The 17,997-nt window shown below is 48.5% G+C and overlaps 6 protein-coding genes and 1 non-coding gene across 7 annotated transcripts; 1 reads left to right on the forward strand and 6 right to left on the reverse strand.

Moving 5' to 3' along the window:
* Positions 1-3,331: 3,331 nt before the first annotated feature.
* Positions 3,332-4,748, reverse strand: CYP10 (Peptidyl-prolyl cis-trans isomerase cyp10). Its single transcript, XM_024900421.2, has 2 exons — positions 4,656-4,748; positions 3,332-4,580 (listed from the first exon to the last, which is right to left on the reverse strand). The coding sequence occupies exons 1-2, from the start codon at positions 4,731-4,733 to the stop codon at positions 4,158-4,160; spliced, it is 501 nt and encodes a 166-aa protein (XP_024759614.1). The 5' UTR covers positions 4,734-4,748; the 3' UTR covers positions 3,332-4,157.
* A 265-nt stretch (positions 4,749-5,013) lies between these two features.
* TrAFT101_005022 (uncharacterized protein) lies at positions 5,014-6,257 on the reverse strand (the record flags this gene model as incomplete). Its single annotated transcript, XM_024898681.2, has 1 exon — positions 5,014-6,257. The coding sequence occupies one exon, from the start codon at positions 6,255-6,257 to the stop codon at positions 5,151-5,153; it is 1,107 nt and encodes a 368-aa protein (XP_024759613.2). The 3' UTR covers positions 5,014-5,150.
* Positions 6,258-6,575: 318 nt separating this feature from the next.
* Positions 6,576-10,246, reverse strand: TrAFT101_005023 (uncharacterized protein). The gene is made up of 2 exons (XM_024900394.2): positions 8,992-10,246; positions 6,576-8,933 (listed from the first exon to the last, which is right to left on the reverse strand). Exons 1-2 carry the CDS (start codon positions 9,483-9,485, stop codon positions 7,205-7,207), a joined length of 2,223 nt encoding a protein of 740 aa, XP_024759612.2. The 5' UTR covers positions 9,486-10,246; the 3' UTR covers positions 6,576-7,204.
* Positions 10,247-10,961: 715 nt separating this feature from the next.
* Positions 10,962-11,070, reverse strand: TrAFT101_005024. Its single transcript has one exon. It is a non-coding gene; the product is annotated as a tRNA-Met (tRNA).
* Positions 11,071-11,279: 209 nt separating this feature from the next.
* On the reverse strand, positions 11,280-13,225 carry CWC27 (Peptidyl-prolyl isomerase cwc27). Its single transcript, XM_024908275.2, has one exon. The coding sequence runs from the start codon at positions 13,158-13,160 to the stop codon at positions 11,505-11,507; it is 1,656 nt and encodes a 551-aa protein (XP_024759611.2). The 5' UTR covers positions 13,161-13,225; the 3' UTR covers positions 11,280-11,504.
* A 1,433-nt stretch (positions 13,226-14,658) lies between these two features.
* TrAFT101_005026 (uncharacterized protein) lies at positions 14,659-17,469 on the forward strand. The gene has a single exon (XM_024904007.2). It carries the CDS (start codon positions 14,892-14,894, stop codon positions 16,362-16,364), a length of 1,473 nt encoding a protein of 490 aa, XP_024759610.1. The 5' UTR covers positions 14,659-14,891; the 3' UTR covers positions 16,365-17,469.
* On the reverse strand, positions 16,720-17,955 carry TrAFT101_005027 (uncharacterized protein; the record flags this gene model as incomplete). Its single annotated transcript, XM_024900416.2, has 5 exons — positions 16,720-16,812; positions 16,891-16,997; positions 17,071-17,677; positions 17,766-17,838; positions 17,912-17,955. 5 exons carry the CDS (start codon positions 17,953-17,955, stop codon positions 16,720-16,722), a joined length of 924 nt encoding a protein of 307 aa, XP_024759609.2.
* Positions 17,956-17,997: the final 42 nt, after the last annotated feature.

Genomic DNA, 17,997 nt, shown 5'->3' on the forward strand with positions numbered 1-17,997 from the left:
TCAACGCCGTATTCAGGGCAGAGCACGCATCCGCTGTGGCTGCGTCACGTCAGTGAGTGTAAGATTTCAAATAGTGCCATGTCGTCTCTACAAGTACTACCAGACCAGAGTTCTTTTCTTCTTGGATATATTTAGAAGGGTGCCTATCCATCTAGGTATTCATAGCATGTAGTAATATATAGCATGGAATACCTACATTCCTGCGCTCATACTAGCATCAAGGCTTCATGTTTCTACTTCCTCTATTGCTCTTTAATTAGTGCCAAGGTTTGTTTTAATCTTATTTACTAGCACTATTGCATCTTTGCAGACAAAAGTACTGTCCGCACTGTCCAAAAACGGGCAATGATGGTGCGCGCGCTTCGTATGCCCATTTACTATAGCAGTTCTAGGTACTTCGTGGCCGCGCCTCGCGCATATCCGGCTTATTCGCATCTCTTGAACGAGGTCGTGGACATGGCATGGCCCTGTAGCCGTAAGATCTGTATGTAGAGGCAATATTAACGCTGGTCGTTTTGCTGGACCGCGTCACCATCCACCGTCCTGAGACCTGGTCCCCTGCACCGCCGCCAGTTCTTACCGCAGCGACAGGGGGTTCCAAGGCGTTTTCCCAACCAGCTCCATAACGGCAACGGTCAGAGACGCATTAGACGCGCTGGAGTCTGTGTGGCGAGACAAAGAACCTGATTTCCAACCCCCACAGCCGGGCTTCAGATACTAGTGTTCTGACTACAGAGCGGATTGGCAACACTAAGCGCTTCAATCCAGGCATTGTCGCGGCAATCCTGTACATAGTAGCACGCCAGCGCGCGTGGCCCTGCAATTCTGCCGTGCTGTAAGAATAGACGGCCAAGTCAGCCTTGCTGGATCCTCCAACGTATTAATTTAGACCCCAAGACGAGCAAAATGCAAGGCACCAGCACCAGGTAGCGCGCGTAAGACGTCAAAATCCCTGCTCCAGGCCATTATTAAGTATTACTATTCTGCTCGGCCGTCATCAGCTCATCACCGTCTTCTTATTGCCTCTCGCCTTGTTCCCCCTTTTCCCTTTTCTCTTGTTCCGTTTCCAGGCATCTCCAACACCGCGGGATTTGGGTCACATCTCGCAATGTAACCCCTCCACGCGAATCCGGTGGTGGAGGTACATGGTCTGGGGCGGGCCCTGACTGTAGCGTCCATCTGGTGCCCGTTGCGGCTTAGCCTGGGCTGAGCTTCGACAGCCACTTCCGAAGCTTTGGGCCATGACGGGCGACTTTTGTTTTGACGTTGCGGCTCTGCTCTGAATATTCATTGAATAAAGTACTATTACCACGCGGTGGTCTTTTTTTTTTTTTTTTTTTTTTTTTTTTTTTACCTGACCGCCTCATTGACTACATACCTAAGCTTTGTGATGAGGACTCGGCGACAATCACCGTGTCAACGTGCCTTGTGCTAACTAACTCCATGTACAACGTGACAAAACCGCAGTATGGCTGATTCGAGGTGGAATTTGCCCTTCATTTGAAGATTGTTGGCGGGACCCCAACCGGATTGAACGTGCAATTTGTTTTTATATCACCATGGTTTATTCTGCTATTTACGAAAATTCATCATTTGTATGGCAGAATTTTTTTTTTAACCTTTTTCCATTTTATCTAACTTGTTGCTGAATCTCACTGCAGCGGCGCGGTGAAGACACCCTGATAGGCATGTTTGTGATACGGCAGAGGCAGCATTCACCTCCTCTTCTCTGCACGTTGCCGATGAGCCTATCGCCTCTAAAAAGCCATGATTCCCATCTCTCCCTCGAACTTCTTTTTTCTCCTTTTCCTCAATTTTTTTCTTTGCCGCCCTTCATGCTTCACCATACACTGTGACGATATCAGGTATATGGTCGCTGCGTCTATCGAAGTTCTCAAGATTCATTAAAGTGTGCTTGTCACTCCCAGGAAGACCACAACCCTTGCATTTTTATATGCATAGAAGATTCACATAGGAATACTTTATCAACCTATTACAGCTAGCTGGTATGATGTCGACTTCACTCTGTCGGAGAACCATCGAGCTCACAGAGATGTATATGAATGGGCTCGCGCTTGTTTATAAACCATCGACATGAAGACAGTCAATGGTAAAGAAGGTCTCCCAACATCCATGTTCGACTGGCAACAGAAAGAAGGCAATGAAGGCCATTCGCAAAAAGCTTCGCCAGCAACAAACATATTCTTCATTAACATCAGCGACGGCTCGGAAAGGTCGTAAAACGCATTATACATAAACAACACCCACGCACGTTATATCATGGAATTTGTCGCAAGACTGGCTGCAATGGCGCCACTCTATTCAGCCAAATCCTCCAAGGCCGAACCTTTTATTAATGTGGTAGGCAAAGGAAAAGGCGAGAAAACAGGAAAACATCATCAACTCATATCAATGGGGATGTATGCTGATTGTCACAGGATACAGAGCTTCCACCAGCAGAGGAGGGAGGAAGGACTAGTAGTGCAGTGGGTTACGTGACAGAGCCCATACTGCTCTTTAACCCAGATCTGTTCGCCAAATTCGTCCTAAAAGAGGTACGAAAGCATAGGGAAAGATCTTTATGAAAATGATGATGTTGGTAATACGGAACCAGAAGGGAAATTTTATAATTTATAGGGTACGAGCCATAGGCGTTATACCTATCGCTAGCCATAGCCCAAAGCCCGATCGGACAGATTTACGTCGATTTCTCGAATCATTGAGAGCTTTACAACCTTACCATAGTCGAACTCTTATGAACTCTTGTTTAGCAGTAGCAACTCGGAGAAGAAGCGGCATCAAAGGATTCAAATACTCAGGGATGCTGCGGTCGAGTCTCGGAAAACCACTAAGGTTCCTGCAAGATAGAACATTCATAGGTGGGGATGCTTGCTCCGCGATGGTGTCAATATGATAGACATTGCTGGGGCTAAAACTGGGGGTATACTTGTCTTAAGATGGGGAAGATTTAGGAATGGGAGACGCCAATTGATGCATCACACCAACGTATCTAGGTATGGTTGAGCCGCCAGAGAAACATCACTCACCCTTTATTTAACTAGAAATAAAGACAACTTTAGCGAGCGTACCGAATCGCTTTGCCATAGGGAGTCCACGCCTGTATTGCCTTATTCTGCGCAGAGGTTCCCACCCAGGCAGACTGGTCATACGGTCTGAACCCCCCCCCCCCCTTGATAGTCATGGTGCCTGCACAAACCCCCCCTTCCATCTACGGAACGAGAATTCTTATCTTATGGTAACCTTATTACGGTACTGTCGGCGTTATCAGAACTCACAGCCCTGGATATGTGCACATGGTTGGTTGCCTATCCAATGAATTACTTGATACAGTGGTAACAATGCACAACAGGCCACCACCATTCATCATTCATAGACTCAGTGTTACACGCCACTATGCATTGTACTACATACAGTACTATCTCATACACGCAAGTTGAATGCTATTCAAAGATTGAAAATAGACAGACTGCGTAGCAATACTCTTAAAACTTATTGTATATAGTTCTGTCTGTGTGAATATTCATTTTGGTCATGGGGTTGGCTGTGGTGCCGGCTGGCAGCTTTCCAAAACACGTGTGTATATTGTGAGTGTTTCATGATTTCCGTCAAATTCGACAAAGTAAGAGCAATGGTTGCTTTCCACCTCATTTTCAATTTGGTCTAGCGCACAAAGATTTGAGAACAATACGCGATGGGACCGTGTTTCTAGATTCGTTCACCGAGTGTGTGATGTTGATAGTGCCCGGAGGAATGTGCCCAGATAAAAGTGTGCTAATCTGTCGAATCATCGCTAAATCTCGCATCTTTACTCCCTACTTCTGATATTCTCTGGCGTGCTACTTTGTCAATTGCGAGAGTCAATAGCAATATGCCAGAGCTGACCCTCCATGTCCCTGACGGCAAATGGAGTCGGGGCCTTTACAAGAATGCCCGACTCCTCGGCTTTGCCAACGCCACGAAAATATTATAAGCTCATTTCGCAAGGCCTCGGCCGTCGTTGCATTTTGCTGTTAGAGGCAGGACCTCCGCAGCCAGACTCATTGTTTGTGAAAACAGTCAATCTCGTCTACCGGCCTGCTTCGTCTTGTTTTTACTTTCCATCCCTTGTGATAAAACTTGGGATTCGCAGTGACTCTCTATTCAGCCAGCGGGTTTGCGTGTATAGTCACCTTTTCGATTCGAAAAGGCTCCTTCGGGCGGCTCTTCTTGTCCACCTCCACGGCCTCCATCTTGGCCAGCGTCACCAAGCCCTCGTCGCCAATCACCTTGCCAAACACGGTGTTCAAGCCATCTAGATGGGGCGCTTTATCGAACGTGATGAAGAATTGCGAGCCGTTGGTGCCGGGGCCTTTGTTGGCCATGGAGACGAAGCCCCGGCCGCCGTGTCTCAGCGCGGGCCGGATCTCGTCTTCGAAAGGGGCGCCCCATATCGACTGGCCGCCCTTTGGGTTTTCGGCCGTTGGGTTGGCGGGCGCTCCAGTCTGCACCATGAACTTTGGGATCAGGCGGTGGAAGGGCGACTGGTCGTAGTAGCCGGAGGCGCAAAGAGCCAGAAAGTTCTGGTGCGAGGCACGGGGTGTTAGCAGCTGGAAACCATGTGATTGCGGGGGAAATACTGTGAAGGGAGCTTTTACCTCTGATGTCTTGGGGACGCTCTCGCAAAAGACCTCGATCTTGATGTCGCCCAGCGACGTGTGAAGCGTGACGGACATTGTGGCTGGTGAGTTGTGGTTGATGGACGTGCAATATTTCGTGAGCATTGCTGCGCGGTGCTATTTGCTATCTCAAGTGGTAGCTAACTCGATTAGGTAATCGAGCTCTATACTCACAACTCTGTTTGGACTTCCAACGATTTCGAAAAGTACTGCTGTTTAGGGGAATATATTTTGTTATTACAAAATTACGACGTGATTAATTAAAAATAAATACTATGGCTGCAGCATGTGTCTATAAAATGCAATAAAGTTCCATTTCGCTTAAACTCTCTTTAAACCCAACACCATATCCCATTCTCATCATGATTCCTCCCTTCTCTATACTCCACATCTAACTGTTCTATCTCTCATTCTATCTCATTCTCCTTCATTCATCTCTCAAAGTTTCAACTCTCTAAACATATAGATTGCTTCTCAAACAACAGGTGGTGCCCAATCAAGCACTCGTGGCTCCCCCATTGTACGCCACTCCCTCTGCTCCTGAGGTGTATCTGCATACCTGACGAGGACGACGAAATCCTTCCATTTCCGAGCCTCGATATGCCTCATAGCCGCTTTCACGTCACATAGAACGGCGGCCTTTCCTGGGTGCTTCATCTTTACTTCGAACGAGTTTCCCTTCTGCTCTACAGGCAACAGAACGGCCTCTTGCTCTTCCGTTAACGGGGGAAATAACCCTCTTGCTTCTGCATCCAATCCGCTGGCAATAAACATGCTTAGCTTGGCCCATCCTTGATATTCGGGCGTGTCGAATTGCGGCTGAGACTTTCCACGCCTGGATGTAAATCCAAATGCACACTTCAGTCTATCTAGGAGCTTGCTCTCGTGCTTTACCCCAGGCTTCCCGTCTTGCTTTCCTTCAAGCCGCTGGAGGGCATCTTCTCGGTTGCGTCGTATCTCTTCTTCAATATCCACAGCATCATCACTGTCTGACGTAGACTGCTCATGGGACTGATGATGTGCGACAGGTTGTTGCGACTGCTTAGCAGAGTCTGTTTGTTTAGTGCCATGACGCACCGTTTGCACAGAGTTAGAAGGCGAAGATGTCTTAGTCGAGGCATCCTTTCTAGAACAGCTTTTGCCAGAAGCGCGAATCGTTTCCAAAGACGAATTTGAGTGCGTAGTCGAAAGCGACCAGTGGCTTTTGAGATTCAAAGTCTCGCCCTCGCCACGCCGTACATCTGCTTCTCCATCATACTCTGTTTCAGTCGTATTTTCTCCATCACATTCTGCTGCAGACATAATAAATTCTCCATTGTTGTTAACCTCGTCTCCTTGACCAGAAGAGCCCGAATATGGTACGACCGGCGTATCAGGGAGATGATCGACCGCATGTCGCCACATAAGCGTATCTCGAAACCTGATCTGGTACTCTTGACACTCCCATCGAGCTTCCGTATTCCCTTGGATCCTAACTGCCAAACATATTCTAAGAGTCGGCGCAGTTTCGGAGGTGGCTTGAGCTGCGTCAGCATCCGACTCTGAAGAAGGGCAAATGCAGCACAAGTTTCCCAACCCCATCGTTAAGGCTTAGAATTGTTCAGCTTTTTTTTGCATTTATTGGAGGATAGTCAAGTAGCAGGACTTCCGCCGAGTAATTACATCTATATAGAGTCGCCAGTAATTAGCAGCATCAACGGCAAACAAAGAAACAAGTTACACAAAGCCAGAAAGGCCAGAGACATGCTTGGATTTCTCCCGAACAGGTCTGACATACTCTCTCTGCAGTTTCTAATTTCCTCACAATAGCAAATCACATCTATTCATTTACTCATGTCATGTGTTCAAGCCAAAGTCCATTGAACAGCTCAGCTGCATTTTCGAACAATAGCTACCGTTTGGAGAAAGAATAGATGAATAAAATTGTGGTTTCTGTTCTGCTCTGGGCTTTGTTTCGAAAAGGTATGCTTCCAAACTCCGTACAATGTCTATTTATAGTAAGCCCCCGTGCGTTATATACTACTAGTTATCGCCACTGCTGGCCAGGGAAAAAAAGAAAGCCATGGTCGAAACGCCTTTACCAATTCCTTCCTCCCGTATCGAATGAAGCCAAATGATATGCTACACTATGTTTTTTGTTATAGCAGCGTAAAGTGAAGTCTTTGTTTTGTATGTGTTCAATGTAAAAGAGCTACTCCTCATATAGACAAGCTAATCCTTTGATATCGCTCTAGCTGATCGCTTCGCATCTTCAATTCGCCCGTCGCGGGTTCGCCTCTATTTCGTCGCCAATTTCTTTTTTGATTTTTATTATTTTTGTGGCATAAATACCGGCAACCCTTTTGTTTAAGAGCGCCGGGAGCATTAAATTGATGGGAATATCGAGTGTATCTTTTTATTTTCTTTGTGGCACCTTATAAAACAGTTTGAGCCACGTCGCATGGGATATATGGGCCAACGTCATCGGTCCACCATCGTGTAGAGTGGCAAAAGGTTCAGACTAATGGGCAGTCGACCATATAAAAACATCAACCCATGCGCCGTCTCTTACTCTCGTGATTAGGGCTACCGTTCAAACCAAGGTCGTCTCGATGAATCTCCTCGGTCCCCGCAGGACTTGGAGTATCAAACTTATGATTTGATGCATCAAGTCCGTTGTGAAGTCCATCTGCATCGAGGTTGAAGTTGAAATCATTTCCGTCTCCAAAGTGAGCATCGTTCAGGAAGGCATTGCTATCAAAAAACTGGTCCAAATCGACAGGTGGAGCGTCGAAATAGGCTTCATTTCCGTCGTCTATGCCGGGAATGTGTCCATTTGGACTTAATGGCCCCAAAATGCCGCTTAGCTCGTGAATCTTTGCATCCTGTTCACTCTGTAGCCGTTTGAGTTGTTCAAGTTCATTCTGGTTCGTGCTGATATGTTGCAGGGATGGCGCTGGCATAGTCGGTGACCGCATGATCGGTGAGAGCGATGGCGCTACGGGGCTATTATCTTGCGCTGGGGGAGGGGCGCCTGAGGAGGTAGGAGGGGCAGGTCTTTTAGGTAAAGGATCAGACACAGCAGGTACGTTTGGCACTGCGGAAGATGTCGATCGTGCTGCCATTAGGTTGACCAGTTTGCTCCTCTGGTCGTTGCTCAAGGTATTCGGAGCATTATTGACAAGATCGGTTGCGTCTGGTAAATCAAGAGGGTTGTTTGCATTATGGTCGTTTATTATCTTCATCATCCGTTCATGAGGGTTGGCCTCGAGTTCTTGCCTGAGAGTCGGTGTCGTATCCGATGGTGATGTATCGAGAAGCTCAGTAACATGCCCCATTTCAGGATGAACCCCTAGAGGATGATACGGTGTGCTGCTGGTCGACGGCGACCGGCTCGGCTGAGCTGCTGGATGGCTGACGTCGGGAATTCCTGGAAGTAGTTTCTGGGACTTTCTAGGTGTAGGAACGCTTATTGAGCTGGCAGTGCTGGGTTGGTGAGCCTGAAAGAAATCGCCCAAATCGACAACACTGCCCTGGTGGGTTGGCTGTTGGCCTTGATTGGCAAGCATGCTTGAGATGATATCACCGACATTCTGGGAGTTACCCTGATCCTCCAGCGTTTTTCTGAAGACGTTGGCTAGGAAATTAAGAATAGCATTAATCGAGTTCTGATGTCGGTCATGCTGGGTCTGAAACATAATCGCCTGGTTGTATAAGTCGTTGTTATTTCGCTGTAGACGGTTGATGGCTCCGAGAATCAGCTTTTGCTGCTCTCGCACTTTCTGTAGCTCCTCCTTGATCAATGTCATTTCCTTCTTCGGAAGGGGCTGATTAGCTTCAGTCCCAGCAGCGGGTAGAGATCGACCCGTGTTGTTGGCCGACGGAATACCCTGGTGAGCCAATATATCTTCGTGGATAACGTCTTCTTCACTGTCTCCGTCGCCATCCTGGCCCTTGTTCCCCTTTTTGGATTTGCCACCGCTCTTCGGCTTATTAATGAGCCATAGAAGATTCGGGTGCCCTCGTCGGAAGTATGGATTCGAGTACTCGCTTGGACTCTTGTTTTTGCGCTCACTCGCTCTCATAGAGTTATCTGACAGCCCTACGCACTTGTGGAAGCCATACATGTTGAGCTGCCGTACGAAAGACGCATAATTGTTGTGCTTAAACAACTCGGGGATGAGCGTCTTGGCAAACTCATCTTCGTCAAGCACAATGAAAGAATCGCCCTTTTCCGACCAGCGAATCAAATCTTCATTCTTTCGTTCCTCGAGGAAGCTAATTTAAATTTAGTTTGTCATGTTGCTGCTAAGAGTTTTGCGTTGTGAAAACTTACCTGCTCAGTTTTTGAACAAACGGCGGAATTTGCTTCCTTTTGGCCTGGGCTTCTCGCTTTGCCTTCTGGGCCATTTCTTCCAAAACTTCCACGTTATCCTGCTCAACTCTACCCTCCGTCGCGTTCTGCGGGACGAGGAGGCTGTCATCGCCAAAGGCGGCCCACTGGTCCGAAGAAGGGTCATAGGAAGCTCTAAGATTCGTGGGAACTAGAGCGCGGTTCATTTGTCGCCGTGCAAGTGAGTTGGATGGCGCATTCACCGCCGGGGGATAAGTCTGCTGTGCTTGCGCAAGCCCATATGGATCCTCGCGGTGTACTGCGGCAGCACTAAAGTAATCGGTCGGTTCGGACGCACCGCCAGCGGCATTCCATTGCATCATAGGGTTCGCTCCAGTGTTGTGGTCGGCTGTATGTGATTGCGGCACATTCCGCTGGATTGGTACGACTGGAGCCGCACCGGGGGCTGCTCGCTTCCTGGAATTTGATGCAGACATGGATAAGGATATACGACGGCGTAGTAGCCGGTCGCTGAGCTATTCAAGCAAGGAATTGAGAGAGAAGATACGATAGAGTGACGGAACCTGTTATCGAATGAAACAAAGCCCAGTCGCGATATCGGAAGCTGATGGATGATGCCTGGAACAGTGCTGAGCCTGCAGCCCAAAGGCAAGGTAAGCAGCCTGCAGTATCTTGAGAAGCAGGCCAGTACACTGCTGCATCCAGCAACAGTGAGCTGACTGGGAATGGGCGCGCGCGGGAGATTAGCGCCTGGCCTCGGCCCGGAGAGAGAACACGTCGACTTTCTTGGCTGATTATTCAAAATCGAGATCGATAAGCCAGTTGCGAGAAGGCTGAGATTCGCTAGCCGCAGCAATGAGCTGGGCGTATATGAAAATGATGCAAGTGTGGCACGCGCGGCTGGCGAGATAATTAGGCAACCAGTTACAGCCTGGAGAGCAAAAAGACCAAAAGTACCTTTTCTTTGACGGTGCCTTTGTCTCGCCGTTGGGATCCTGCAGACAGGGCGGTAATCCGAGCTCTCTGAATTTTGCCGGCGCGACGCTCGTTGGGCGGATTCAGCTGGGCTCTGCGTCTACCGCAATCAAAAGAGGGAAAATTCTGTTCAGCTGCAGCGAGACCTTGCTCCGGGCGCGGGTGGACGGCAATATAGGGCGTGCGCAGGCTCGCAGCAGGCGGTTCGTTTGTTAGGCTGGCCGAAATTGCAGCCCAGCTCGATGGCAGAATGTCGTGCGTGGTTGAGAAAATGCTTGATTTCACAATTACAAAGTACTTTCGCAAGTGGGCTTCGGTCAGCGGTCTAAGGATGTCATCGCGGTATCTAGCCAGATCAACCAATCAGGACGCGAGGTGATAAAGGCTATTCAGCGAAATAAAGCTTCAAACACGTGATGATAAGCCGCCTTGCCCGGGCTAGTCGCCAAAAAAAAAAGGGTCGTCAATGGAACAAACAACAAACTTTGTTCAGTATCCAATCTGAATATGGAAAATTGCGGAGGAATATCCGGAGCTTTTCGAGCAAGAGATTAACATCCATTATAAATAGCTCACAAACACGGCTTAGCTTCCTGCTTTAGAATTACTGCCAACTGCCACAAGCTATCAGATGGCCTACGCTCGGACAGGGATATTAGCCAAAAGATGAAGGCTTACATGTTGCATGCAGTAAAGCCCACAATAAAGGAACGAAAATCATTGCCCAAAGTGGTCTTATCGCACTCATAGCATCTAGTCCGGACCGTTCTGCTCGTTATAAAATCATGAGATATCAGAATGGCCCGTTTTTGAATTTATGTGCCATGAAGTCATGGATCTGCCAGAGATATATAGCTCTTGCAAGGTCTTTCTGGCTCTCTGTTATGCCCAATTCATCCAGCTGCCTTTACAAAAAAGTAGCAAAAAGACGAGATCTATGACGAGTCCATTGGGACTGACTAAAAGCAAAAAAACAATGTCCTCGGTGAGGCTCGAACTCACGACCTTCAGATGGCCCAAACTGATGTTTGGATCATATCGATATCAATATGAGACTGACGCGCTAGCCAACTGCGCCACGAAGACTTTGTTGAAGACCCGGGCTTGCTAAACTTGATGAGAAACCTCAATTCTGCTTGTGGCTTTCCATTTTTGACAGTCGTTTCTGAATTCGAGGCAATCTTGAATCAAATGGTAAGTTGAGCCTAGCTAAGATGGCGTGGGGTAGTTTCTGCTTAGCATCACATAGCTGAAGAGTAGTGGCTCTTGGCTTCCTTAGCTGAAATTAAGTATACCCAATATCTTGATTCAGATTCAGCATAACTCACGATCAATCAACGATGAGCTTGCCGCTATATTTCTCTCATACACTGATATGCAGAAAATTAGAAAGACAATAGCAATAATAGTAATAGCCAAAGCACGAGCCAGTTCAAAGTATCCCATACGCTGCGCCATAATACCAAATATCGATGTAAAGAGACATTCCATTAAGTGAACGCCATAGACAATCCAAAACTTCATTTGGCTCCTCTGCCGGCCAACGAAGCAGCACGTGCCATTTGAGCATTCTTTGCTTGATCCCACGCCCTCCCAGATCCACCAGCTCGAGCCTCTCGCTCAGCCCGTTTCTCTTCCTTCAACGTCCGAGCCTTCTCCCGAGGGTCAATGACGACCAGCTCCTCTTCAGCCTTCTTACGGTTACTGAGGTCTTTGCCTAGTTTATCAGCCGCAAACGAAAGTGCGTGTGACATCCATCCTTCGTCGTCACTATCCTCCTTTTCTTGTTTGTCCCATGACGTACAGCTTTGGCAGTTTGCAATAAAGTGCAAATCACACAATTCTGCTTCCTCATCCGGTAAGGGCTTCTCTGCTTCATCCCCCTCATTACTGACGGGCGTTTCTGCAGCTATCTCTTTAGACGGCGGAGCCTTGTCAAGCTTCGCTTGGAAAGCTTTCAGTAGGCGAAGAGATGTCTGTTCTTCGCTTACGGTTGTATTATTACCACCAGGCCTTCTTTTTCTTCCTCGAATGGATGTTTCAGGTATCATTGTTTCTAACGCTGATTTTTTCCTTTCTTTGACTGGTTGCTCGGAATGGATCGTCCTCCTCATTGATGCTTTGAGAGCCGCTAGCTCTTCATTAGCCCTTTCTAATGCGCTCTTTTCCTTGGGCGGCTCTGGCTCGGGTGACGGTTCATGCGACGGCTCCTTGTGTCTCTTGGGCAGATGAATATGCCTTGGCCTCTCCTCTTCCATTTCTTCATCGCCCTTGTTCCCAGCAGCCGGTCCGTCTAGCTTATCATGGGCGGCCCGGATCTCACTCGTTTGCTTATCCGCAGCCTTTGGTTGAGAATGCCTTGATTTTGAGCTCTTTTCTCGCGGAGCAGGAGGCTCTTCTTCCTCTGCCATGACTATTCTTGAGTCAAACTTGGCCTTCTTAAACACAGGCACGTCCTCATCGCCCTCTTCATCTCCAAAGCTGAGCAGCTGCTTTCCGCCTTTCCTTTTCTTCTTCTTTTCTTTCTCTACTTTTGGTTTTTCCTGTATTTGTGCCACCCTCGATCGCTTTGTCATATCACTAAAGGGGTTGACCAGGATTTCCACACGCTCAATCTTTACTGGATATAGCGGTCGTTCGGTCGTTTCGTCCACTTCTGATTCACCAATCTTTGCCAGGTTGTAAATTGTGTCTCCAGCAACTCTACCAAACATTGTGTTCTTGCCGTTCAGCTCCTCTGCCTTGTCTAGTGTAAAGAAGAATTGACTTCCGTTCGTATCTGGTTTTCCTTCGTTGGCCATGGCTAGTATGCCACGTCGGTTGATCTTTAGCCGGGAGTGAAATTCGTCTTTAAAGTTGATGCCATTGGATCCTGCGTTCTGTCCATGTCTCTGGTCCATAGGCCAAGGATCCAGGTCGCCGCCAAAGGCGCCTCCGTCGTAGATTGATTCGCCACCATTTCCGGTTCCTGTAGGGTCACCACCTTGCACGATGAAGTTGGGAACGAGTCGGTGGAAGATTGTGCCGTCGTAGTAGCCGTCAAGACAATGCTGAAGAAAGTTGCGGCACGTCAGTGGCGTCTGCTTGGCGAAGAGCTCGACATGGATTTCTCCCAAGGTTGTGTGCAGAATCGCCGAGCCCGTAGGCTGTGGCTCGAGGTTGTAAATTGACGACATGGCCAACCGTATTTCATGAACTCTCCCTCCTGGGTGGCCTTTGACCGTAGCTGTCGCAAAAGTTGGTTGCTGAACCACGCGAGCTGGAGCTTTTGAGGCTCGACACTCAACCCGGTATCGCGTGGGATCCACTGTTATCGATAGCAGCGATTAAGCGTCACTCAAAGGTTCTACGAGCATGTGAACATGCAGAGTGCATACAGATACCTAACACGCAATTCTAAGCAGCCGTAATGCGCTTATATCCCAGTAAACTCGACACTCTATTCCTATTCTTTTTAACAAGCGGAAAGAGTTTGGCTGTTCAATAATTTTAACGGCTGCACAGGCCTCTCTGTCTTGACGGGCATCTAGTTAGCTTACACAAATGCGCATCGTGAGCCCTACCCTAGAACATGGCGATTATCGCCGTTGGAAGCGAATATCAGCCCCTGTTCATTCTTGGTGACTATAGGCATTTCAATTATAAATACCTATATAGAAAAGAAGCCACTTGATATAATTATTGGAAGTAGTTAGGGTATGGTGCGTAATGTTTGTAGTGTTGACTATGCACCGATAATAGCAAATTAGTCAAGAGAGACTTTAACATAGTAAACAATGATGGCTCACAGACTTGAAGGAGCGCACAAGATACTGAAAGAGACTAGTCTGAGATTTCATCTCACGAGTCACAATACACAGGATGCAAAAAGGACAAACTAAAAAACTAAAAAAAAACTAAAAATAAAACAAACTGAGGAGATGTCCCATCAACAAGAGGTTTTACAGAAAGCGTCGTACTGTACTTTGGCCTAACTCGATGGGGATAATGAGAAGATACTACAGAGAAGTACTAAAATACGCCTTTTCAATCAACCAACATCGGATAGGTAAGGACTTCTTGCGTCTCTGTGCCTGTGGCTGAAATTTTTTTAAGCTTAGAGCGCTCTCCGCATGTTCGCACTCAGTTTGGGGCTAAGCCGTGAGTTGCAGGATCGCAAAGCGGCTCAAGCGCCGTGAGCAACACGGGGAGTCGGACAGGGCAAATGAACCGATTGGCGGAAGCTCCAAACAAAGGCGGCCACTTTTGTTAGTGGCGCACTTGGTGTTGAGTTGACATGCAAATTGAGAAGCTGGGTGCGTGGGGCTGTGCCGGGTTGCTTCAAAATCATGTACAAGTGAATAGTATGTCTAGGTGCTGCTTGTGAATGCAGCAAAGACAATGATGAAAGGTACCAAGATGGGAAGAAGAGGCTGCTTCTGTTTGCATCACCATCCAACCGGCGCTGCTTCTCCAGTCTCACACCTGTTTCACCTCGTCCAATAATCGCCCGATCGACGGCTCCTCAGGCGGGTGGTTCGACCGCCAAGCTGCCATCAAGCTAAACCCACCGTCAGCCAATGCTCCAGCGAAGCGTAGGGGCTTAGCACCAAACGTCAGCAGCCCCAGCCCCCCTAATTTGCCCGAGCGGCAGCTGCTGGCTGATGTGCCGATGCGAGGACGTCACCGTCGTCACAGCTAGCAGAGCTCCGGCGATTCCCTGTTTTTTATTTATTTATTTTCTTCTTTACATCTCTACTGGTCCTGACTCTGTAAGGCGAGAGGGCGTCGTTGGGCATTGCGTCCTTTGCTTCTGCTGATTTCATATTTTGCCGCGTCGTAAAAATCAACGGCTTCCTATTGCCATTGCTGTCTTTATTTACTTCACGTGTTAATAGATTGATACCCCCTCCAAGTCGCCAGACAAAATGAATCCCGCAAAGCTTCTCGAGGAGCACAACGCTGCTGTTGCCAAGATCCAAGAACAAGTCAAGCACTTCTACGACAACAAGAAGCAATTTCGTGTCTATCATGGCTCTACTAGCTCCACGCGCCCGCTGTCCTTCAAGGCCGATGCTATTGTCGACACTAGCAGCATGGACCGCATCTTCCCTGTGAACCTGGAGACCATGACCGTGCAGGCTGAGCCCAAGGTGCCCATGGATGCACTGGCTGCTCACACTCTCAAACACGGTGTTATCCCCAAGATTGTGATGGAGTTCAAGGGAATCACTGTTGGTGGCGGCTACTCTGGCTTTTCTGGCGAGAGCAGCATGTACCGCTATGGCCTCTTCAACAACACCGTGTCCGAGATTGAGATTGTGCTTGGCGACGGCACGCTGGAAAAGGCCAATCGCGAGCACAATGCAGATCTGCTCGAGCATGCCGCCGGCAGCTTGGGCACCTTTGGCATTGTTACCCTGCTCACCATTGAGCTGATCCCGGCCACTGCGTACGTTCAACTGGACATCCAGCTGGTAGATGACGTTGCCAAGGCCCACGATCTGTTTGAGGCAGCCACTAAAGACGAGTCAATCCACTTCATCGATGGTGTCTACTTCCGCAGGGGCGTAATTGTCGTCATGTTTGGCCGTTTTGTCAAGACTCTGCCCAAAGGTAAAACCCCTCTGAAGAAGATGGAGGTCCACTGGTTTGCCGACACCATTGAGGCTGCTATCAAGAAGCAGCCTACGGCCGAGAAACCCACGGACCTCTACATGTATACTCCCGACTACCTCTTCCGCTACGACCACGGTGCTTTCTGGGGTGGCAAGCTTGCATTCAAACATTTCCACGTGCCTGAGAATGCCATCACTCGCCGCCTCGCCGACCCCTTCCTCGATAGCCGTACCTGCTACCACGCACTGCACAAGTCCGGCCTTGCCAACGAATATGTCGTGCAAGATTTTGGTATCCCGGCTAGCACTGTGAAGGAGTTTATTGCCTTTGTCAACGACACGCTGCCGGAGCTGCAAATCTTCCTGGCTCCTTGCAAGGCTCCCAAGGAGATTGGTCTGACATCTCGTTTCAATGCCCGTGTCGATGAAGTCTCGGATCAGCGTATTTTTGCCGTCGGTGTCTATGGCCGCGGGCCTCGTGACCCCAAGGCCTTTTACGAGCTCAACCGCAAGCTGGAGCTGCGCAGCGCCGAACTCATGGGAGCCAAGCTCTTGTATGCGCGAACATACTATACCGAGGACGAGTTTTGGCTCATTTACCGCAAGGATGTCTACGACGAAATGCGCAAGAAGTACAGGGCTGAGACGCTGCCCTCTGTCTATGACAAGCTCAAGGCCGACATGGACACAGGCGCAGGCAAGCGGAGACCTGTGCGCGGCATTCTCGAGACGATGTGGGACAAGGCCGTTGGCAACAAGGCTTATATCCCTGTGAAGAAATGAGCACACGGCCTGCGAAATACGGGCGATTTTCGTCTGCTTGTTCATAATGCGTTAGGGGGGGGGGACGATTAATGTGCGACATGTTGGATATGTCTAATTACAGAGCTTTGTCAGCCTGTGTGATTGATACCCCTGACTCTCTTCTATCTTTCTTGTTTATTGATATAGAAAGATGTCTTTCTCTCCTTCTCCCTTTGTCGATGGAATATTGCTTAATGATACCAAGACTGCGCTCGTCTAATACATTCCATAGAATAATTTTTTTTTGATATTTTTTACTACGCCTTTTTGTACAAAATGTGTGCTTCTTTTATCTACAGCAGTGTGTGATTCATCATGAATAAACTTTTCCTCTTCAGTCATACATGCCGATAATTTCACCGACAACACTGCGATAAATGCCCTTGGGATCAAACTTTTGCCGTACAGCTTTGAAGCGAGAGAGGTACTATCTTCAGTCAGCTACCAAAACATTCAAAGGAGAGAACAAGCAGTGGAAATCGTGAAATGGGGAACTTCTACTCACGCTCGGATCCAAGTTCTTGACTGCACGCTTGAAGACATCGCGTGTATTCTTCGTCCAGTGAGGTCGACATGGGAACTCGTCAACCAACGTATTGGCCAAGTTGATGTCTGGAAAAGAAATCAGCCATATTCGCCATCATGTTTTCACTTCTCCCGAGTCTGATGATGGGTCTTCACTTACAGAATGCCTCATTATATCGCTTCTGATCCCCAATACTGGGGCGGAAGGAAGGGAAATCAAACATGATGGCGCCTTTGCTCCAATCCTGCCCATCAGCAGTGCCAGTCGTGACCTGGCCGAGGAAATCAAAGTGAGCCTTGCCAAACTTGATGTTGATGCCGCTCCGGTACGTAGACGCCATGGGCATCCCTTTAGCCGTTTCCGCATCGAAAAGGGCACGAATTCGCTTCAGCACCTCGTTTGCTCTCGTCACGGGAAAGGCCAGTTCAAGCGTATATCCCTTGAGCCCATATTCCCACTCAGGTCGCTGTCCGGGATACAAGCCGCCAATCAGCACATCGTAGTTCCAGCCGTAGACGGGCCAGTCCGTGATTTCAGCGTCGGTGATTTTGTCGTGGAAGTTTGGCTTTTCCCAGAGCCCGAAGAAGATGGCTTCGGAAGCGAGGTTGGGTATGGAGCTGAATTTGCCGCTGTTGAGGAGGACGACTGCTGCGCCTGCTTCGAGGGCTGTGACGGAGAAGGTGGATTGGAATCCGAGCTGGCTGCTTGTGTTTGTGGGCACGATGTCGTAGGTGCGCCAGTGGAATTTGCGCTGGGAAGGCCACCACTGCATAGGGGAAATATGAGTGCTCCCTTTCATGTTTTTCTCATCTTGTCTCTTTTAAAAATAAAGATGGCTTAGGTGTTGGACTTACCCAGAAATTGGCTGTCAGATATGGCGAGATTAGGTTATAAATGTCGCCGTTGAGAACATCCTTCTCTTGGAGACTGGAAGACTGTTAGCTGTAGATCATGAAGTTGGTGAGGTTGAGAGCGATAGACTATAGAAAGGAACACCAACGTCGTTTGCATGGCGTATACTTTGGTCTCTGGGAAGATTTGCATTTTGATCCTCGCAATAATCCCCAGCAAGCCCAAGGACGTCGA

This window comes from Trichoderma asperellum, chromosome 3 (genome assembly GCF_020647865.1).
Source record: "Trichoderma asperellum chromosome 3, complete sequence".
In the NCBI taxonomy this organism is placed as follows: Eukaryota; Fungi; Ascomycota; class Sordariomycetes; order Hypocreales; family Hypocreaceae; genus Trichoderma; species Trichoderma asperellum.

Excerpts from the sequence above, each read along its gene's own strand:
- CYP10 (XM_024900421.2), bottom strand. The coding sequence starts at position 4,733 with ATGTCCGTCACGCTTCACACGTCGCTGGGCGACATCAAGATCGAGGTC. Across the intron at positions 4,581-4,655 it reads GCGTCCCCAAGACATCAGAG|AACTTTCTGGCTCTTTGCGC; the intron begins GTAAAAGCTCCC and ends GCCTCGCACCAG.
- TrAFT101_005023 (XM_024900394.2), bottom strand. The coding sequence starts at position 9,485 with ATGTCTGCATCAAATTCCAGGAAGCGAGCAGCCCCCGGTGCGGCTCCA. Across the intron at positions 8,934-8,991 it reads TTTGTTCAAAAACTGAGCAG|CTTCCTCGAGGAACGAAAGA; the intron begins GTAAGTTTTCAC and ends AATTTAAATTAG.
- CWC27 (XM_024908275.2), bottom strand. The coding sequence starts at position 13,160 with ATGTCGTCAATTTACAACCTCGAGCCACAGCCTACGGGCTCGGCGATT.
- TrAFT101_005026 (XM_024904007.2), top strand. The coding sequence starts at position 14,892 with ATGAATCCCGCAAAGCTTCTCGAGGAGCACAACGCTGCTGTTGCCAAG.